The sequence below is a fragment of the Meleagris gallopavo genome, chromosome 4 (assembly GCF_905368555.1).
Source record: "Meleagris gallopavo chromosome 4, MGAL_WU_HG_1.1, whole genome shotgun sequence".
In the NCBI taxonomy this organism is placed as follows: domain Eukaryota; kingdom Metazoa; phylum Chordata; class Aves; order Galliformes; family Phasianidae; genus Meleagris; species Meleagris gallopavo.
This window is the reverse complement of record NC_139407.1, coordinates 57,790,203-57,811,394: the sequence shown is the minus strand read 5'-3', so window position 1 is coordinate 57,811,394 and position 21,192 is coordinate 57,790,203. Positions and strand designations below refer to the sequence as shown.

General features: G+C 39.6%; 1 protein-coding gene across 3 annotated transcripts; it reads right to left on the bottom strand.

Annotated features, from left to right (window-relative positions):
• Positions 1–7,389: 7,389 nt before the first annotated feature.
• On the bottom strand, positions 7,390–18,528 carry HS3ST1 (heparan sulfate-glucosamine 3-sulfotransferase 1). Of its 3 annotated transcripts, XM_085223468.1 has the most exons (3): positions 18,320–18,528; positions 17,890–18,125; positions 7,390–10,125 (listed from the first exon to the last, which is right to left on the bottom strand). In XM_085223468.1, exon 3 carries the CDS (start codon positions 9,994–9,996, stop codon positions 9,034–9,036), a length of 963 nt encoding a protein of 320 aa, XP_085079594.1. In that variant the 5' UTR covers positions 9,997–10,125; positions 17,890–18,125; positions 18,320–18,528; the 3' UTR covers positions 7,390–9,033. The 3 variants fall into 3 exon arrangements, with proteins under 3 accessions (XP_085079594.1, XP_085079593.1, XP_010708719.1); XM_085223467.1 differs by lacking the exon at positions 17,890–18,125; XM_010710417.4 differs by lacking the exons at positions 17,890–18,125; positions 18,320–18,528 and adding an exon at positions 15,544–17,869.
• Positions 18,529–21,192: the final 2,664 nt, after the last annotated feature.

Here is a 21,192-nt window from a genome sequence, read left to right as displayed (position 1 = left end):
GAACAAGTTAAATCTGTGCAAGCAAGTTGCATAGCATACACTGGATTGACAGGCAGGAACTAGAAACTGAAATGTGCTTATATTAGTGGAGGGGATTTTATGAGACGAGTTGTTTCATGAGTGCTTGGAATCTAACTAAATTATATGTGGTTATTCTTGTTCTTTGAACGATATCTGGCTCTACTAAACTCTGCTATAGAATTTTATTTATTTATTTATTTATTTTTGCTCTTATACATCTCTAGCAGTTGTTTTAGGAAAGATGTCCAAATAACTTCAGAATATCCTTTGTTATTCTTTTCTGGATCCAGAGAGTGAAGACTTTAGTCTCATTTTAATAAAGTCCTTTATACCATTACAGCAGTACAGACGGACTATGGGACAACTATACATACTTTCTGTTTTCTTCAAGCCCTCTTTCCATAGGTGAAAAGTATTAATTATATGAGAACAAAGTGATTTAAATAAGTTGAGAGTCTAGTTCATTTTCTGGAAAAGTCTAGGGTGTCTAATGCCTGAATATTTAATGTGATGATTTGAGTTTCTTCCATTATTTTACTACTTATAATGCTAAATTTCCTGTGATAGGATTGTAAATATTCCAAAGGCAACAGAACTGATGAAGGTTTCCCCCACCCACTGGTTGATTTTCTGTTTAACTTTTGCCTAAGGCAAAAGTAAGACTTTAGTAAGAAGTTTGTCTAATATACAGAAAACTTACCACTGGAGATGGCATAGATAGAATAATGATATTTGTTACAGTTAAATGACCTTTCAGTAGATGTCATAGAAGATTTTATCACTCCATTTTGTAGATTTGAAATGTTACATTTTTGAGCCAGCTGTAAATCCAATGTTATTTTATTTCCAGAGGTAGAGCCCATTTCCAAGTGACAATATTCACAAAACCTTGAGAAGGCTATGAGAGCCATGCATCTACAAAGAACCCAGTGTTTACAAAAGTGCTTTTGAAAATTCTATTTATCCTGCATTTCCAGATACGTCAATCTCTTTAAAAAATATGACTCTTATCTACCAACTTCTCACTAGACCAATCTGCAATGCAGTATCCTCACAAACAAGTTCTGAGGTTGTGCTTACCTAGGCTTTCCTTCCGCTAGGGCATTTGAATACTGTTATGTCTAACACCAGTGAAGATGTAAAAATGAGCTATGGGCATTCATTCCATTTATACATTTGTATCAAGTGCATTTGTCAGTACGCAGGTTTGTCTGAACCGGATCCAATGGATGAAGATAAGTCACGCCAAAGCACCCTACGTTAGCCCCAGGATGCCCCTTCTCTTGTTGTTTCTGCATGGCCAGCACTTTAAAGCAAATGTATTAAAAAAAATCCTCATCCAGTACGTAGGATAACTGCCTACAACACTGTACCACTCTAAGGACTAGCAGTACAACTATCAGGAGATGGGAGGACAGGAATATTGCAAAGTGCTGTATTACCTGAAGACCTGCGTATGCTGTAATACCTATAGTTCAATAGGCTATAGTTTAGTGGCAGTGTAGGTAGGAAAGATTATTTACAGAGCTGCATGATGACCCGATGCAGCTGAGAAAACAGTTTTTGTTTGGATTCCTTTATGGCTGAATACAGTCCTGTCCTGGCACAGATCTTACTACAACTGTCTTTGATTGTCCAGCTGCTGATAATGTCTGCTGAAATTGCTTTCTGAATCACTAGTTTGGGGAAAAAGAAATTTAGAAGGCGTCATCTCTCAGTAAACAGTTATTATGGACAGTCTGCCAAAGAAAAGGCTACTATTGGAAAGAGCCAAGGTCCTTCAGTGAACAGGAGCAATGCCAAAGCTGTCTTCTGAATAAGACAATGAAGAGCTTAGCAGCAGTATCAGTGCAATGTATTCCTGCTGTCTGTACTGAGCATGTTATCCTCCTAACTGTTTCAGGAAACCGTAGGTTATGTAGGTAGAGAGTTAATTGTAGTAAATTATATTCTCCTTTACGTTTAAAACATTATTTCCAGTATAGTCACAGCTAAACAGACCAGTTCAAGACTAAGAATCTGAGTTGCAGTAGAAAAAGCATCCTTTGGTGACAGATAAGAGGCAGTAAAACTCTCCTGCTTGTGATGAGGTGGAGGGACCATCTCCACAGCATCTGTGACTCTCTTTTTACCCTTTTCTGAGCTGTCAATGCTTGTTCCATTTCATTCACTTGTTAAAATCCATTTTTACGCATTGCTGTATTTGTAAGGAATTGTAAATCCTTTCCTTTATTTACCATGCTTGAAATTTAACTTCTATTCCATAAGGCTGTGAAAAAAAAAGTTGTTGAATGACTCACAGGAAAGGAGCATTTCAGGCAGTTTGCCGTTAATTTTTTTTTTTCGTTTATGAATGCCTGAGCATTAGCTGACTCGAGTTTATTAAGTATGAAAAAGCACTAGAATTTTATCACCATTTGATGTTAAATAATTAACCTAGGAAACCAATGCCAACATCATAAAGCATGATATGTATAATATTGAATATAGATCTATATTGAATAATAAATATCTTATGATATTCAGATAAATGAAGCCCACGCAAAAATAAAGAAGCTGCCAAAAGTAGTATCATATCCAGTTGGCTTATTCAGCAAGAAACCAACTGGTCCACAGATGCTCTTTTTTCTATGAGAATATATCCTCCTTTGCAAGTCTCCTGTCTGAAGATGTTTAATATGAACTCTTCTCCTCCTGCAGGCTGTAAATCATTTATTCATCAAATCTTTTTATTTGTAGCAGATGGAAAACTTGCTAGAAATTTAAAAACAAAAAAAGGGAAGAATAGACAGTTAGGTGAATAATAAGCCTAATTGCATTATACTGTACTGACTTTTTAAAAAGGCCTTATGGCATGAGAATGAACTAATACTCAGAGATGGATTCAGATGCCTTTTTTCTGGGTTGCACAGACAAGAAATGGATAATAAGCTGGGTGTTTTTTTTTTTTTTTTTTTGTTGTTTGTTTGTTTCTTTTCATGAAAGCACTTATTTTTCATATGTAAAGATGTGAACAGAGGGAATGAAGCTATAGTAAGTCATTCCCTTGAATCCTGTGTTCCATTACTATCTTCTGGTGTCCTTGTCACTTGTGGCTGTCCAGTGCTAGTCCCAACCAGTGTGATGGTAGAAATGGACTAATTGATCTTTTTCAGCTGTGTGTCCCTTTTGCCTTACTCTCCTTACATGGGAACATACAAATTCAAGCAAGGGAATGATAAGCCACTAAAAAACACACAGTATATGTATTGCAGTGTGTGCAGTGCATGCATGCTTATTATGTGACCTCTGGACTGGTTTCATTTCACTAAACATTTGTTAAGTGACTACATAACGTGCACTCCTGTTCAGACTCATTCCTACATGCATCTAGGGAACAATTCTTAGATTCCTTTTTTTCAAAAGAAATACTGCTACCACTTACAGTGACACCATGAGTAAGTGCCACACTATTGACAATAATAAAACTGCTGCTCTAGCAGGAAGAGCAATATGTTCCTTTGATTATGCATTTCTATTTACCAAGTGCATTAGGTAATTACTCACTTATGGCTGTGTGACAATACTTGCTTCTGCAGTGCAATGGTTTAGACCAAATAAGCTGAATTTTATTCAGTTAAAGTTAAAAATGGAGCAAAGATACACAAAGTATACATTAGATTCTATTATTTTATAGTTTCCCATTAATTTGAATGACGTTTAAAGTACCATCAGATAGATGATTTACATTCTCACAGAGTTAATTTATCAGAAATGTGATACAGCATCGTACTGGAGAGGAAAAAAGAATTTCACAAAATGCAGTAACAGGAGATTACCTGAGAACTCTGCCTGGTGTATAAAACATTGCAAGGACTCTGATGTTTGATGCTCTTATCTGATGTGAATGGCACCCAGTCTTGGAGGTAGGCCTGTTCGTTTTAAGGAAATGCAAATTCAGACTGTTGTTATTGTTGTTGAAAGAATGGTGACTGATTGAGAGCCCAGGAGGGAATTTGCTCTGCTGTTTTACTGTGTATGCATACAGGTTTCTGTTTCTGTAGCCCACATCCAAATTAAGTCAAGAATTTTGCCATTCTCTTCAGAACAGCTCTCTGTTGAAGCTGCTGTGCCTACATAACTGAAGCTGTGTGACTGCGTTGGATTACAGTTGCATTTTTATAGTGAGGGATCCCCTATGCACCTGCCATTTGGGGTGTGTTTTGGCAGAGCACAATATCAATAACAAGTAAAAAAGTGATGTCATTCTGATGGTATAAATGACTTGGAAGTTGGTTGAAGACATTGCTTTCACAGACATCATAAAGTAATACCCAAGCCAAAAAATTCATGTCCTGTATCATTAAACAAAAATGTTTTCAGCCCAATGAGACCAGCTGTTCCTCTGCATCCAGCTGCTCCCCACTCTGACTTGCATATTTTATATATTCCAGAAGGCATTTAAAATCTGCAGCATCACTGTTGAGTTTATTGTGCTATTGGCTTAAAAACAGTATAAACTGTTGTGTGGGAGTTAAGCAGAAAATTTACCGTAGATGGGTTACTGTTGTAAGAAAAGAAAAGAAAGCACTGCTCTCCTTTACTAATTAACTAAGATACATAAACACAATTTCATTTATTTTTAGTAAGCAAAATATTACTGTTTTTTTTATTTTTTTTTGTTTGTTTTTTCCCACTCTGATATCTTTGTATGGCTTCTGTCTGTAACTAGCCTTGCCAATGCAATTGCATAATGAAGGAATTAAGATTGAACATACAGTCTTTCCAAGGTAACCGGGCACTCAGGCAGAACCCTATGAATAAAAGTTATTAGAATGAGAATGAATGATAATAAGAGAATAATGATACTTACAGCTCTGGGGGCAAGTGCTTGCAAATATTTCAGCTGGTATGTACCTAGTAGCAAGTTCAATACATTTTTTTTTACAGATATTAGTTTAATCTATCATTTTACTGTACTTTTTATTACTTTATTGTTGTATTAGATAACATCTCTTCATATACTCCTGCAAGATCATTCACAATGGAAGCCAAATTAGGATTTGGATGTTAGAGACTTTAAAAAAGAGAAAGGAGAAGGGATATTTCTATGAGTAGTAGTTTTAATGTAGAACCTCTAAATTGAAGGGTGCAAGTCTGAACTTCCTTAGAAGTCTGGTCAGCCATCCTGGATTAAGCAGAAGAAAGCATTTTACGTTTCTTTACACAATCAAAATCTGTGTGAATGACAAGGAGTAAGAAGCCTTTCTTTTTGCAGAAGCTGATTCTGAAAATGCACACAGACAAAGAAATGTGAAGTGATTAGATTTAAGTTCCCAAGGTAAGGAATTTTCCATCTAAAATATTCTGTGCTGGTAAGTCTCACACACTAATCAATGAGTATAGTACTGCCAAACTTCCGGACTGAACAGACTCAAGCAAGATTTACAAAAGGATTTTTCAATTATTTGCCCCAAAACACTGTTGATTTACACACAGTAGATGTTATTTCACCCACATCAGAAACAATATTAAGGAACAGCAAAGGACATGCAGCTCCAACAGAACTTGTAGTGATGTTAATAATGAAGCTATATATATACTTTTTTTTCCCCCAAGAAGACTTCTTTCTCTTTCCATACTCATGAGAAATGTTTGCAGAATAATCATTACGGTTTAAACTTTGTCCTCTGTGAGTATAGTGTCTGCTTTCAAAGACTCACAGTAATCCATGTTGTGAAGCAAAGGGCACAGCTTATTCCTACGGTACCACCCTGATTAACAACTTGATTGGCTTCTTGCAGACCAGGGTAGCGGTAAGCTTTGAACTGAACACTGAATTCTCATAAAATGTTGTATTTATTTTACAATCGCAAGAGTGATCACAGACTTGGCTAGCAGCCTTGCAGAAATAGGCCTCTGTAGCTACACCCAAGTGGTTGTACTTTAAACCTGAGATGGTAGAGTATTACAGAAACAAATACCTGTATGGCATGACAGTGGAAAGGTATTTTCAGGGATTTTTTAACCCAAATAAATATGGAATGACTTCAAAGCTCACTATGTTTCTACAGTCCCAACCGGAATGCATGTCAGCCTCTTTCTTTCATTCCCTTATCACTTTCTTCTGTTTGAATTTTTGTTGTTGTTTAAGCACATTTTAAGAAAATACCACGATGCATGTGAAATGTGAATGTAGCACTTCTAAAACAGAATTCACACTCAGAAGCCTAATTCTAAGCATTGTAACCATTTAATTTAGGCTGTGAGTGGCAGGTAAATATTACCTTTATTATTTGTTAGGGTGTGAGTGGTTGTTCATTCCCATAGCTACCACACAGTAAGCTCCAAGGTGACGTACTGCACAATCATGTCATCTCTGCACAAGGCATACACTACAGTATGATATAGTGTCTGAGGACACCTTTGAACAGAAGGCCTTGGCTGTGAGTCCTGTGAGCTTGTGCTAGAGGATGGCCCCCTGAAGTGGTCACTTTGCCTCCTGATCCTACAGAGAATATGAGAGAAATGAGGTACTACATTACTACTACTAACAGAGTAATGGTGAGCTGATGGTTCTTAATCTGCTTCTTGTTCTACAGAGGTATATCCACAGAGATGTAGGGAATGAGAGGGTGTGCCCTGCTTAGTTGCAGTCAAAATACTGGTATTTAGTAACACTGTACATTTAAAAACATTCTCATTACCAACAATACCCTCAGTATTTTCACCAACCAGGTGACAATACTGAGGGTATTGTTATATGCTTATGTCATATGCTGCACCACTCCATGTGACTTGAGGCATCCCTGCCTTCATATATTCATCTGGCTCTGTGACTGAAAAACTGGTACCCACCTGGCCACATACTCCAGCAGAATTTTTTCTTTCCCAGCAGAAAGTTATTGAAGGTAGAGAGCTGAGACAGGGACTACAAGGAGACAAAAGTGAAGGTGGGACTGTACTGAGTAGGGAGCCTTTCTTGTGAGCCAAAATCTTTTAGGTCTAGATGGCTCCTACAGAGTTAGCAAGGAAATGGGATGATAATGAGTAGCAAAAACTCTTCTGTTCCTCCTTACACAAAACTCCTGATGTTTCTGTTTTGTTTTGTTCTGTTCGGTACGTTAATTAAGCCTGTTATTTTTGGTATCTGTCTTGTGAAAGATGCAACATTATTGCCAGTAGAAACTATCCACTCTTTGTATATTCTGAGTGGACCAGCAATGGACCATGCAGCCCAACAATCCAGCAGCCAGCAACTGCTTTTCTCTGAATTCACTGGGCTGCAACTGAACTCTTAAGCAACATTTAACTGGAGACTAAACTGAAGTTGAATCCTAATTATTCATCTTTCAAACTAGAAAATTATAAACAAAGAGAAAAGAAAGATGCAATTCAGAAAATATTTTATTGAGTACAATACCATTTCATAGTAGGCTTTCATCAAAGGTCTACTTTATGAAACAAACACCAACAACCTCTCTGAGGTTGAATACAGCTTGGGCAAGTGCACAAGTAGTGGGATAGAGGGAAAGCATCTGCAAATTTTCATGCAAGCAGCATAATATGGGATACTTGCACCCAGAGGGTACCTTGTCATAGTGCCCAAGTTTGAACCATCTCACTGGGAAAAATTAACTTATCTACATTTATTTAAATTTTATGAAGGATTGAAACAATCAGTAACAAGTTTAAATGTACAGGGTATTGTCACTGAATGTTCAAAGGGTATGTTTCAGATCATAACATGAAAATTAGGAGCTCATAATGAAAGTACTATAGTAAGCCTTCTGTGGAAACAGGATTAACTCTAATGCTAGAAATTGATGTCTAATGGAACATCAGAACTAACATAGATAGGAAAAGCAGTAACTTTTACCAGTGTACTAGCATCTAACTTCCATTTTTAACAGATGGAAGACCATAAAAGTTCCTGGAATTTGGTTTAATTCCATGGTACCCGAGGCTGGATCCAAAGCTTGGCTTTACATTTCCTGGAAAGAGATTAATTGAATAGTAGCCCATGGGCACTTCTAAGTTACATGAAGCAGCTGTTCACCTCATTGAAAAGTGTTCAATACAGTAAAAATGTGTTAATATTTATAAGAATGAAGCTGCTGCTTACTAGAATGTAGACCAGCTAATTTTTCTATGTAACCATTGGTTTTCAATAATGGGAAAGAATGTGTGCCATAAAATTTAGGAACAGCAGTTAGCAGCCTTTAAAATGTCCCCATATTGCTTATATTCTTCTCTCAAACCTCTCTTTCATAATGAAGGATATATACATTCATAGACTGTAGAAAGTTTTTACATTAATCAATTTCTGCACTTAACTCCGATTTCATGAGCTGCTCCCCACAGAATCTTTAAAAATTTGCCGTGAAACTAGTAGGGTTCTGCCAAAGAATTTGAGCAGCAGTTACTACCGCTGGAAGGTTACTACATAGGAAGGTAAGTACAGATGTTAACGTGCTTTATGACACAGTTTTCCACTGTCCTTTAGGTGTGCATGTCCCAACACTTATAAATACCACATTATCAAGAAAAAATTTCATAAAGCAGGATAGAACAATTTTCAAATTACAAGAATATTTTCAGATAAAAAGAAATTATTAGACCACAATTTAGAGTAATAAAAGTGGAAATGGAAAGTTTAGCATATTCATTAGCAACTAGAGGATAAAGTTCAGAAAGACTGAAGTATTCAAATAATTCTGAAGGGTTTTGTTGAAATGAATTTCTTATTTATTAAAAAGACAACACATTCTCAAGAGAGTATCTTCTGCAATGAAATAATTTACTTTCTTCATATAGACACATCATACACAATGTTAACAACCATGAAAAACAATACAAAATGCTTTCAAATTTAACAAGTAGAAAAATATAACTAGTATATATGGCAATTGTGAATCTAATACTGTACAGAAGTATTTATGAATTTTTACAAATAAATTATAGCTTAAATGCCCTTTTTAAAGTTCTAAAGTTTCTAAATTTACACCAGAACATAGGTTCTCACGTTTACCACTAACTTGCCACAAATGAGTGCCAGTCAAATGTTCTGCCAACAAGCTCAAAAAATTTCTTGTTAGGCTCATAGAAATACTCATGCAGTTTCTCAAGTAACCGAATATCTACTTGTGGGTGAGCTCGTCCTTTAGACTCATGTAAACAACGCTCCCTACCACTGTCCCTTAGGCAATAAAAGCCTTTAGTTTTATTGAAATAAAAGTTCGAAGCATTTATCTGTGGTGATAATTTCAAAAATCTCTCTACCTTCTCTATTTCTGGAAAGGGATCTTTGATTAGTTTATCCCCATCTACAATGTGGATATGATCAAGGGGAAAATACTTCAACCAGTTCTGCATGTGAACGTAGTATAAGCTTCTGTTTATTGCCTTGTAGTCCACATTGAGTTCACCATCTTTAATCAGGAATTGTTCGATGGAGGGATACGGCTTGTGCTTTTGCATGTGGTTATAGAACACTTGGGTGTAATCTGACAGTACTCTCTCACTTGGGTCTCTTAAAATAAGGAGTAGTCTCATAGATTGGTTCATGTTATAAACTCTTTCAGGCACTTCAGGTGATGTGAAATACGCGGGAGTTTTTTCCACGGTGATCTGATGGGGATGAGAGAATGGCATTTGATTAATATACCACTGCAATCCATTTCTATAGTGATCTTCCCAGTCAAAGAAGTGGACTTCACTTTCTGCTGCTGCAATATCAGGATGAAGACTCAGCATCTCCAACAAAGCTCTTGTTCCACCTTTCCTCACTCCAATAATGATAGTTTGTGGCAGCTGCCGGCATGATCCATTAGAGTGAATGTTTTCCTTGAAGTCATTTTTCTGGGATGTTTTCTTTAAAAGCTCTCTCTGAGTAGACTGAGCAGAAGTCTCAGCCTTTGAATTTATAACCGGTCTGGAAGGCACTATCTGAGGTTGAACAATGAGCAGCACAGCTCCCAGCAGAAAAGCTGCCATGACAGAACTTCTTTAGTCTGGTTTCACTCAAGCAGGTAATGGGGCATGGAGTGGTTTCTACTGAGAACAACCTTTAAAAGTTGTTTTTGTTTTGCTGAGTGGATGCGTATTTCTCAGACAGAAACTTTTCTGAGAGAAAGAAAGAAAAAAAGAAAATAAGACAGGCACATTATTTTATACTCAGCTATATTAGTACTAAAGCCACACTGCGAGTATCTTTTGATTTTCAAAACTGAACCAACTTCTTTAGATTTCTGAACTCTAGCCTCATAAATCATCGGAGAGAATTAAATTCTTAAAGACAGCCACATACAATAATGCTATGAAAAACTGACTGCAAGTCACCAGGAGACATGAATATTCTCAATCTCTTTCTAAGACCCAAGATTTAGGGTTTTATTATTTTTAAATTTGATTTCAGTGGAGTTGAAGTGGTGCATTTTTTTGTTTGTTTTTAAATGTGCAATAGGTCTACTTTAGAAACAAAACAAAGGGCTTGAACAAGGAAGCTTCCTCATAGAAGGTCATGCAGTCTCCTAAGGGAACTAGGTCATCTGTAAGGCTCCTTCCAATCCAAGCCATTCTATGAATTTATGTTATGACAGTAACCTAAAAGTAAAGTCTCCAGAGAAAAAGGCTCATGTGATATGAAGAGAAATGTGAGAAGGCCACATTCTAACAGAAAGAAGTTAGGAAGGGCTCTGAGTGAAACTGTAGACTATAGCAAGGCTGCACCAATGAAATACTAAAAGCTGTGGTCCCAGACAAAATATTCATGGACAAAATAGGCAATGAATATTGCTGAAGATAATTTCCAGAGTCAGGCAGCCAGTCTGATGTAAACAACTAACTTTATCCTTTATTTATTTATTAAAGTAAAGAGATCTTTAAGGTAAAGGTCGGGATTTTAAATGCAGTGCTTGAAGTGAAATTAAAATGAATTCACACATAACAGATCTGTTGGATGGTCATGTTATGAGCTGGCTGTGTATAACAGCTCTAGATTTGGAAGCTTTTGTAAGTCCTATAAGCTCAGTGGAGGGCTGGTGCTATTGTATTATAAGTGTTGTGGTATTGTCTAACTCCATTTAGAAGTGGAAGCCATGATGGCAGAGCATCTGACTGCTCTGCCTTACTGTGCTACTGTAATTACGAATTTAAGCTCAGAACAATGCATACTGTACTAACTAATGAGGGCTGAAATAAATTACATATGAACAACCTGAGGAACAGCAAGGACTAGGTTTTGGAAATTCTCCAGAGAATCTGAAAAGAAGCTAATGACTTTTCCACAATAAGCTAAGTCCCAGTGTGACAGGGACTAATGACGTGTTTCCAAGTCATCTAGAAAGTTGTTTGATAGCTTTGCATTTACAGAGGTCATGACTCCATCCTGAATGGAGCAGACTGGCTTCCTTATGCTTGCTACTGATTATTACTTTCCTGCTTTCCCTTTTCTAATCACTTGTAAAGAGCTACAAGGCAGTGGTATTGTTAGGAAGCAGAAATCAAGGCTGGGAGAAGAGGGAAGCAGCGTGCCTCGATGAATCTGTAGTCAAAGGAACTGTACTTCTCTGGGTGCCTGTGGGCTGTGAGCTCATGGCCACGTCCTGTCTTGGACACAAAGTTGTGCCCTATGCTGTTCTGCGATGTCTGATCGTGAGAAAAGTTGGCAGAGAAATTTGTTGTTCTTCCATTTTTTGTCTCTGTTATGATTTTTATGTGGTTGAGAGAACTCCATTTCTGCTGTCATTTAACGGCTCTTTCCCTGTCCTCACCATTCTCAGCTAAATTTCCTTCAATTTCAAAAAGAAATAATCCCAGTTATTAGCCCCTCACTAAAGTTGTCATGCGGGGAGGGGGTAGAGGATGTGGTGGTTGTGGATTGGACAGCAAATAATTCAGTATTGGTAAATACATGGCTGATGTCCTCACTAAATATTTTACCCTCATATTTCATAGTAATCTGAACAAATGGCCTAATTAGATCAGTGCCCGATGGGCAGCTGACAACATAAGAGCTACAAAACATCAACTCTTGAATTTTAAGGTCACAGATTAAAGGAATAGCCACTTACTGTAGAGCATATTTTAAGAGTTACAAGTTCCATAAATAGAAAGCCTGAGTCGTTGTCCTAACACCTTACTGGAAAGGCATAATAGGATTCCGGGGAACAGGTTGAATTAATGTTGAAAGGAGTTAAAACCTAATGGTAGGAGCCCTTATTTGTATAGCAGTCAATTTGAAATATGTTCTGCTTTCAGCTGAGTTGTGTGATAAGCACTATTTCTCTCGAAAGATTAACTTACAGTTAACTACTAATCTCAAATATTAATAAGAAAACACAGTGATCTTAGCAATGTTATTTTATTTGGGATTATTGTTTTTAAATTCATTGGGATTGTTTTTAAGTTCATAGTTTGCATAGTACTCCACCACCAATTCCATGTTATTCAAGATTTTCTATGGCTGAGTACAGCATAGGAAAGTTCTAGGAAAAGAAAGGTCCAGTTAAAAGTGCCTCTTAACTCTACTTTTGTTTCAACTGTCATTGCTCTTCACTTATGAGATATTACAGGCATGGTATCAAGGGACACATTGCAAGTATTCCCCTGAGCCTCAGTCTTCCTGCTCTTACCTGAAATACCTAGGGGGAGGGATGGATATTATTTTTTTAAATAAACGAAACACTGCTTTCAGTTGCTACATGATACTCAGAAGAACATAGTGTCCTATAATTCAGCCATATAGAGCTTGATTTCTTTTTTCCTCCACAACTGTTTGTTCAGGCGCAGATGCATCAAATGTTCCACAGTGTGAACACAGTAAATGCTATGAATTCTGTTCCACTCCTGGAATACTCCCACAGAATCCATAGCATTTACTGTCCTTATCCAATGAACCATGTCAGTAATTATGCCATCCCAAATATATAAGCTACTGTTGTTTCACTTGCAAGGAATAAAGCTTTGTCTGCTTTCTCCTTCTGGACTCCTTTGTTTCTTTCAAACACTACGGGTTTGAGATCTGAACCAGTTATTGCGTTGTGTTAGACTAATGCAAAACACAATGGACATCCTCTAAATTCAGCACAAAACATATGTTGTGTGGGCTAAGCGGTGTCCAGGAATAAAACTGCATGTAAATTGGTTGTCATTCAGCCTTCTTCTTTCTGCCCTCTTCAATGCTTTGAACAGATCTGCAATTTGGTGGCTAGAATTACTGCAGTTTATATAAAATGATGCAAACGTGTATTCCACAGCTTTATAATTTGTGGGTCTGAAAAACTGTTTCAACAATAATAAGCATGCACTGAAGATTTTATAGCAGCCACTCTGCCAAATTACTTTTCTGCTTTAAGAATTCTCTTCACTGCCTCCACAAGTCATGCAGAGCATACATGACTGCACTCGGTGACTTTGTAGTTCAGATTAATACAAAAATTTAACTGACAGTCATTACCATTGCATTTGCTACAAGTAAACGAGCAAGTTGGTAAAAGAAACAGTTTATGTTAAATGACGCTTTGAAGATTATTCCAAGACTATTCAAGAAGTCTAATTGCTTTTTCTTAAGCTTTTCTTCAGCTTTCTCCAATTGATTAGTAAAATGTGCCATACTATTTATTCAACAAGATTTGGTGTGGACAGTGCCAATCAGATCAGCTTTCATGATTAAAACCTCTTCCAAAAGTAATAGTAATTTGGAAATAAATGGAACCTTTCCTCACTAAACACAATGAAGGGTGCAGCTGTCGTATTTCAATGACTTTTAAGCATATTACAGTACTCTTTGAAATTTATGTAGCTTTTTTATGACTTCTGATTATCTCTTAACACATTACTATGGTATTTTAATGCCTCAGTATGTTTATCTTCTCCCAATAAGATGCCATAAACTACCTAAATTATATATAACATTTAGTTTTATTAGCTTTAACAAAATAAGATTGATAACTTCATTTTGCCTGAGGGTGGTGTGGGGGTGCATTCAGAGCTGAACTTTCCAAAGAACATCAAGTTGGCTGCTGGAGCAGGTGGGAAGGAACATAAGGACTGTTTGTAGGGCAGCTCTAAGTGGGATATACAGGCTGCTGGCAACCTGACAGCAGATACTTCACAAAACAAACAAACAATCAACGCACCAAGAGGTGTAGCAGAGCTAATGGACACATCTGCTGCCAGGACAGTGACTGGGAAAAAGATGACTGCATGAACTCTTCCATGCACATGGAGATGTCTTCAACTTCATTATACAGAAACTGCAGTTTTATGTTTTCCCCAGGTGTTGAGAAAAACCACGTTAAAGTTTCAGGCATCCTCACTTGCTCTTTGCAGAGCTGAAGCCCTTCACTGGAAGGATCTTCACATACATCTGCAAAAACCCAGGCTGGTCCAATTGAGAACTACAGATCAGTTGCTGAGATTCGTCTCTAGAGGGAGATCAGAGCTGAGAATTGGAGGGGGACATTCTGCTCTTCAAGGAATTCTCAGTATTGCAGATGGGATAGAACCCCAGGACAGCTCGTGGGTTGCATCTCCCTTTGCCCTAGAACTGCAAGTTTGGGCACTCAGAAGTCAGATTGATGTCACCGGTTAAAACTAGCTGTGCTCACAGATCTACTACGTGGACTTCTGTTGGGAGAAAAATCCATAGTTGAGCTAACCCTACAAACACCTTTCTGTACTGATGAAAAGCCAGTGCTCTGAACATTTGTATTCAGAGATGCATTTTAAGAAAACTGAACTAGATCAATTCCAGTGTACTTGAAACTCATCAGGTCATTGAAATGAACAGTGTATATTCAACCCCTCTAAGAGGAGATGTTGTCTGTCATAAGATACATTCCTCAGCTGTTTGTATGAGCTCTTTCAAGTGGCGTTTTGTATCCGATTAGGACCAAACATGCAGCTATCACTTACAGATCAGTTAAGAGTTTTTCCTGAACAGAAAAGGAGTATATATATATATTTTTTCCATCTGATCTAGTTTATAAAGCATCTCATTTTCTTCAAAATATACCCTGGAAATATACTATTTTGCTGTTTTTAACTGTTAAATGGCCTCCCAATGTCCCAATGTCCCAATGTGCTTCCCACACCTATCCCACATACTGTTTATAAATTGCATTTTAAAAAAGTTTAAAGCAACATGTGCCAGTGAAATGCATAAACTCTAGTGTCCACTAATTAACTGCAGGCAATTGCCTACTTTACTGAGTGTTACAGAAACAACTGTATTACATTAACCAGAACTACATACAACCAAAGCCATAAACCTCTAGGGGCATAAACTATTGATCACCTTATTATATATTAAAAATAGCTATCTGTGTATTAAGAGGGGAGGTGAAAAGGTAAGAAACTGTATTAATCTGTATTACAGTGCTTCAGTGATATTGCCCATCTATTCCTTAGACTACATTCCATGAGTTATATTAAAATATACTGTACAATGAGTAGAGATTAAACCATGGGTTTCACTTTTATAGTCAGCATGTTAAGAAATCTAATCATCATTTCAGTGCAGTTAGGGAGATATATTACCTATATGTGCCAAGACTCTGGAAGTATTTCTTAACAAGTCCCTAAATTTCGGTTAGGGGAACTTAGCAAGCTGAGCAAGGTTGACTTGATAGGAAGTATTTTTGGCTGAGATCTGCTCCATGTCTGCACCTGCTGTGATAAATACAGTTTATACAAATTAGCTAGGTCACCAGTTCGTCCCTTTTAAAGAAGGAGTTCAGCTCCAGTGTGAGCAATAAAGTAGGAAATTTATAATAGACTGTGGTTATATATATCGCTGTACTCTTTTTCTTAAGGTCAGAAGGGACCATTGCAATGTTTTATGCCAGGAGATCATAAAAATTTTTTAGAAGAGAGAATACCGTACATTCCAAAGAATCTCATGCAGGTAAAAGGAAAATAGGACATCACAGCAGAATAAAAATAAACCTGAAAAAGCTCGGAATGCACAGAATTTTTTGTACTGAATACTAATATGGATTCTCCTTACCATCTTCTTCTAGCAATTGCTTAGCACCTTGCAGGATTTTTTTCCCATAAAGAGAGGGAAACATGCTGTATCACTGCCTTCCTTGTACCCCCAGAAGCCCAAACATTCCATTCAAAATGCAGAAGTTCCCTCAGTTCCCCTCAAAAACGGGTCATGACCTAATGAGGAAGCAGAAGTGCATCGCACAGAGTTGCTTTCTAATTCACCAAACCTTTCCCCAGGAAAACAATCTGTGTGAAAGGCAGCTCTGTCCGTCCTGCCCCCCTTCCGTACAAAGGCTCACCTTAACAGAATGTACTGCAAGAGGAACACAGCGCGTGAGGCAATCCCATTTCCACTACCCCTGCTAAGCAACACTTTCCTACCACTTTACCAACATGGGCCCTGTCTCAAACACCAGCAAGATACTGAAAGTGACAATAGAAACAAAACAAAAAATAAAATAAAAATAAAAATTAAAAAAAAAAAAAGGTAAGTAACCCTTTAAGTAATATTTCACATTATACTCAAAGCTGATTTCCGTCTGCCTCCTTCCTGGTACTCAACTTCAGAATAATACTGGAGCAGAGCAGTGGTGAGGTCGTGCCTGTATTAGACTTAACTAACCCAATCCCTTTACCAAGCAGAGCATTGCGTGGTGACCTGGAGGGAACCTTCCTGCTCAGGAGTGGGAAGCGAGGTGACCCAGCTGAAGCTTCCATCCTGGGCTGCCCAGGGATATTTGCAGCTTTCTCGCTCTCTAATTATTAAAACTTCTCAGGGAAATGCATCCATCTGGAGCTGCAGTAGCTTCTTGGCTCTGGGTGGCATTTCTGGGGGTGGGGAGGGAGAAATCCCAGGCTGGTCAATAGGCTAAAAACAATTCTGGCTGCCTCTTTCATGCACATATTCTTATGGATTAGAAAGCAGTTTTTTATGCACTCTGATTTTGTGTGATGTCGTGCATTTTTACGGTTAATTCAGAATACCCAAGGTAGCATCCTTGCAAGGAGTGGGCATGGATGAGAACGTGGCAATTCTGGGGTTGGAATTCACTCTGTTAAATCAGTGCCTCTCCACTGCAGCAGCTGGCTTGGCTTCAGATGTATAATCTTGGTACTGACCTACTGCAGGCACTCATTTGACAGTGTACTATCAAAAAAACTGCATTTTCCAAAAAGGGAAAGGGGAAAAAAAAAAAAAAAGAAAAAGGTGTGTGCTGAAAGGCTGGATGTGTGAGAGTGCTACAGCAGATGCTAGTAGCTGCACTGTTACTGAAGGTGCTCATTTCTGAGCAGGGTGGGAAATGCACTTGTTCAGGAGTGCAAAAAATGCTGGCAGATATATATCTGCGTACACAGATATGAATAAATAAAATATAGTAATATTTTATCGTTTGCACATGGAGTTTGAAAGCCAGACAATTTATGGGCATATACTGAACAGAACCTGTTCTACTAAGCATGCCTCTCGCCACACACTGCAGAGGCTCGCCGTGAGAGCAGGCAGTGAAGGGGTCTCCCATGCCAGAAGGATGTCCCTGCAGGTGCCCCATCCCCACACCACTCAAGAATGGTATTCAGGGGACTTCCCAGATATTTTTGCTCCCCCAAAGAGGTACAGTCTTGGAACAGCAAAAGCCCTCAACTTACTGCACAAACAGAGAGGACAGCCCTCTACATTACCTCCCAGCCAACAAAGCTGGTGCAATTGCTTGTATCTAGCTGGGTGCTTTTCCCTTATCAAGGACTGAAAGACAAGAGCAGACCAAGACTACCACCGCAGCCTCCCAGCATCTTTTCATCCCCCAAAATTTGAACCTCTCTCATCCTTAGCTCTGGAACACGCTGAAACCAGCAGTGCCCCATGCCTGCGCTGTTCAATTCCGGGCAGCTCACCTATGACAGGCAAAACAGAAGTGAGCTCTAGTGAAGGTTTTGCCCCGAGCCCACCCCGCCCTCCTGCTGGGTGCGCTGCACCTGCCCGATTCCAGCGCCTGCCGTGGGAACGGAGTAGAGATGCTGAGCGGAGCAACGCCAGCTGCCCTGCCGCCAGGTAGGAGCCCTGCGCTCCGCCACGCCGCTCCCACGCCCGGTACTCCGCCTGCCGTGTCTCTGTCGCTCCGACACATCACCTACCGGGAGCAAAGAAAACAGACTGCCCAGGGGACAGATCGGGACAGACCTGCTGGCCGCATACCCCATTTTCTCCCCACTCTTTCTCCCCTCGTTCCACGACAGCGATGCCTCCCGGAGGCCGTCTCAGCGAGCGGGGTTCCGCGCTCGCCCGCACCCCAAACCTTCCGCGGGACCCCCGCTCATCACTCACCGCCGGGGCGCGGAGCCGTGGGGCAGCACCCGCCGTACTGTGCCATGGGCGCCCGCGGGTACCGCAGCCGTGGGAAGCGCTCCCGGCGGTAGAAGCAGCGGCGGCGGACCGAGCGCCCGCTGCCGCCCGCCTCGCCCGCCTGGAAGCGGCGCCCGGCGCTCGCCGCCAGCGCGTTTGTACGGCCCCCGCTCCGCCCCGCCGTCGCGTCATCACCCCGCCGCCCGTACCCGGCCCGCCCGGCCGCCCGTCCCCCGCCCCGTCCCGAGGGCGGGCACACGGGCCGTCCGGGCTGGGCGCCGCCGCTCCCCCTTGGGCCGGGGCGGCGCCGGGCGTCCTGAGGGCGGGGGCAGCGGGCGGCTGCGAGCGGAGAGCGCGGTGTGTGCGTGCGAGTCTGTGCGCGCCGCCCCGCGCCTATATCTAGATAAAAGACATTATATATATATATATATATATATATAAAATAATTAATGCAACTAATAATGCAAGCCTGTAGGAATAATTTGCTAACTACAGAAAGCAGACCCCCCCCCTTATCCTTCTTTCGCTCGTGATTGCTTCCTTCCTGTACCTATAAAAATAATACCGGTACGAGGTTTCCTGAGTGAGACCTGCCTCCTCCACTTATGGCACTTTTTGTGTTTTCTGGACTTTACAAAGTGGCTTTGGTTTGTTCTTTCCCTGCAGAGGGTTCTTTGTTCTGCCAGGAGAACTTAAAGTGGAATGGTTGTTCATTATGAAAGAACTGGAAGCCACAGTGGGAGAAAGGCTTTCCAGGAATTTATTTAAGGCACAGGGTTAATCTATTGAAATAGATCTGTATTTGCCAAAACCTGATCTATATATATATATATTTTTCAAGAGACAATACATTAGAAATATCAATAACTGCATCTATATTTATTCAGCAGCCAAAGTCTCTTGAAAGAGAGCTCATTTCTAGGCTGACTTTGGTCAGTTGAGCCCCACTCCCATCCAACGGATGTCATGCAGCCCTTGGCACAGCAGTCCTTTGTGCAGTCCCATCTCCTGTGAACAGGTGTGGGCTGCTTCTAAGGAACGTGGACTAGCACCGCTTATGCACAGCTCTCAGCACAGTTTGCCCAGGAAGATAGCTTGCATAATAGTAGATCAGCACTCTCCTAGCTGTGGTTGTCTGGCAGCCCACAGTCTCTCTGCAGCTGAGGGTCAGTATAAAATTTCCTCAATTATAACTTTTTTTTTTTTTTTTTTTTTTCCTGTTACAAACTCTTCTGTTCTGTTTTGTAGTTTTGGTCCATAGTTTTGCTTGTAAAGAACAGCTGCTTGTGCATCAGCATGGCTGGAAACCTTCTCTCCAACGGCAGGCAATGTTATTGATTTATGGTTTGGTTAAAGTTCTGTCCGTGCTGGCAGAGCTGTTTGCACAAGCACTGCAGGGCTGGGTTACCACTGTGTACCAGGCAGCATTTTTTATCCTCCCACCAGAAGTGCTTCCCGTGGCGGCTGTGCGGGAACTGCAGGCTGGTGTGAGCCAGATACAAGCAGTATAGAGTGGTCTCTTTAAATATGGCATGAATGAGAGAGGCTTCCATCACCTTTAGTGTGGAACGCTGTCACATTGACTGTGACACACTCACTGTTTGCTCACTCCTTGAGTTCCAGCAGTGGGAATGTCAGCTCATGCATGCCTTCTGCACCAAAAAAGTGCACTGCTGCTATGTCAGACTTCTCATGCTGTGTGTTTTGTTAAATCCTTTTCCTTCAGTACTAGTGTGCAGTGGCATTATAACAGAACCAATCAATTATGGGACTCTGCTCGCTGACTTCTGTTGAGGGATGCAGAACGAGGATGCGATGTTTATTTAAGTGTCACCAGCAATTTCAAGTGGATTAAAGGATGTAGGTGTGTGGGGGGGTTATGTTGTTTACAACTGATTCTCTGCCTCAAGCCCGGAGAAAGCAAACTTTGGTGTGGCCAAATTAATTAGTAAAATAAATATGTAAGTGAAAATCTGAGGAATAAACATCAGTCCATTTGGTTTAGGAAGTGGTATCTCTAAATAGAATTCTGTCAAAGGCTTGCAAGAAGCAAGTTCAAGTTCTTTAAGAAAAGCAGGATATAGTACAACTGAATTTCTTTAATTTGATGTTTTTGCATACTTAGCCTATGTTTTCTGTATTTAAGCTTACTAAATCAATTCAGTGATTTTATAAGTAATGGACATCTGCAAATACTGTACTTTTAATCTGTAAAATATTTTGTTATTAAAAAAAAAAAAACAACAAACAGTAACACTGTCTTTTTATTTGTATTTAAAAACTTTGATTGGTGGACTGTTTGCTGCATGAGGAACTGGTTGTGAGATCATACCCAGAGAGGTCAATGGCTCAATGACCATACAGAGATCAGTGACAACTGGTGTCCCCCAAGGATCAGTACTGGGGCCAATGCTCTTTACTGTTGCAATGGAGATTAGCCTTGCTGATAACTGTACTATTTATGGCTCAATAAATATGGTTCTGGCTTTCTTGCAGACAGGTAAAAATCCAAATGCTTAAATATTGATCAACTGCTAAAAATTCAGTGATATGGGATCAATATTTCTTCCATGTGGTCTTTATACGATAATACCCATTCCATGCTTATTTCAAATCTTGATATAAAAGAACCAAAGGATGAACAAATCATCCAACAGATTTCTTTAAGTAGTTTGTTCCAATTGTGAACCATCAAAATAACGAGAAAGTATCTGCACCTCTTAAAATGAAGGTGTTAATACAAGTATTAACCTGTAGCTCCAAGCCACTGCTTTAATATTATCAATCACTTTTCCTGGTAGATTAAAGATATGTTACTCCAAAATATACATTCTTATTCTAAAAAACCTTCAAAT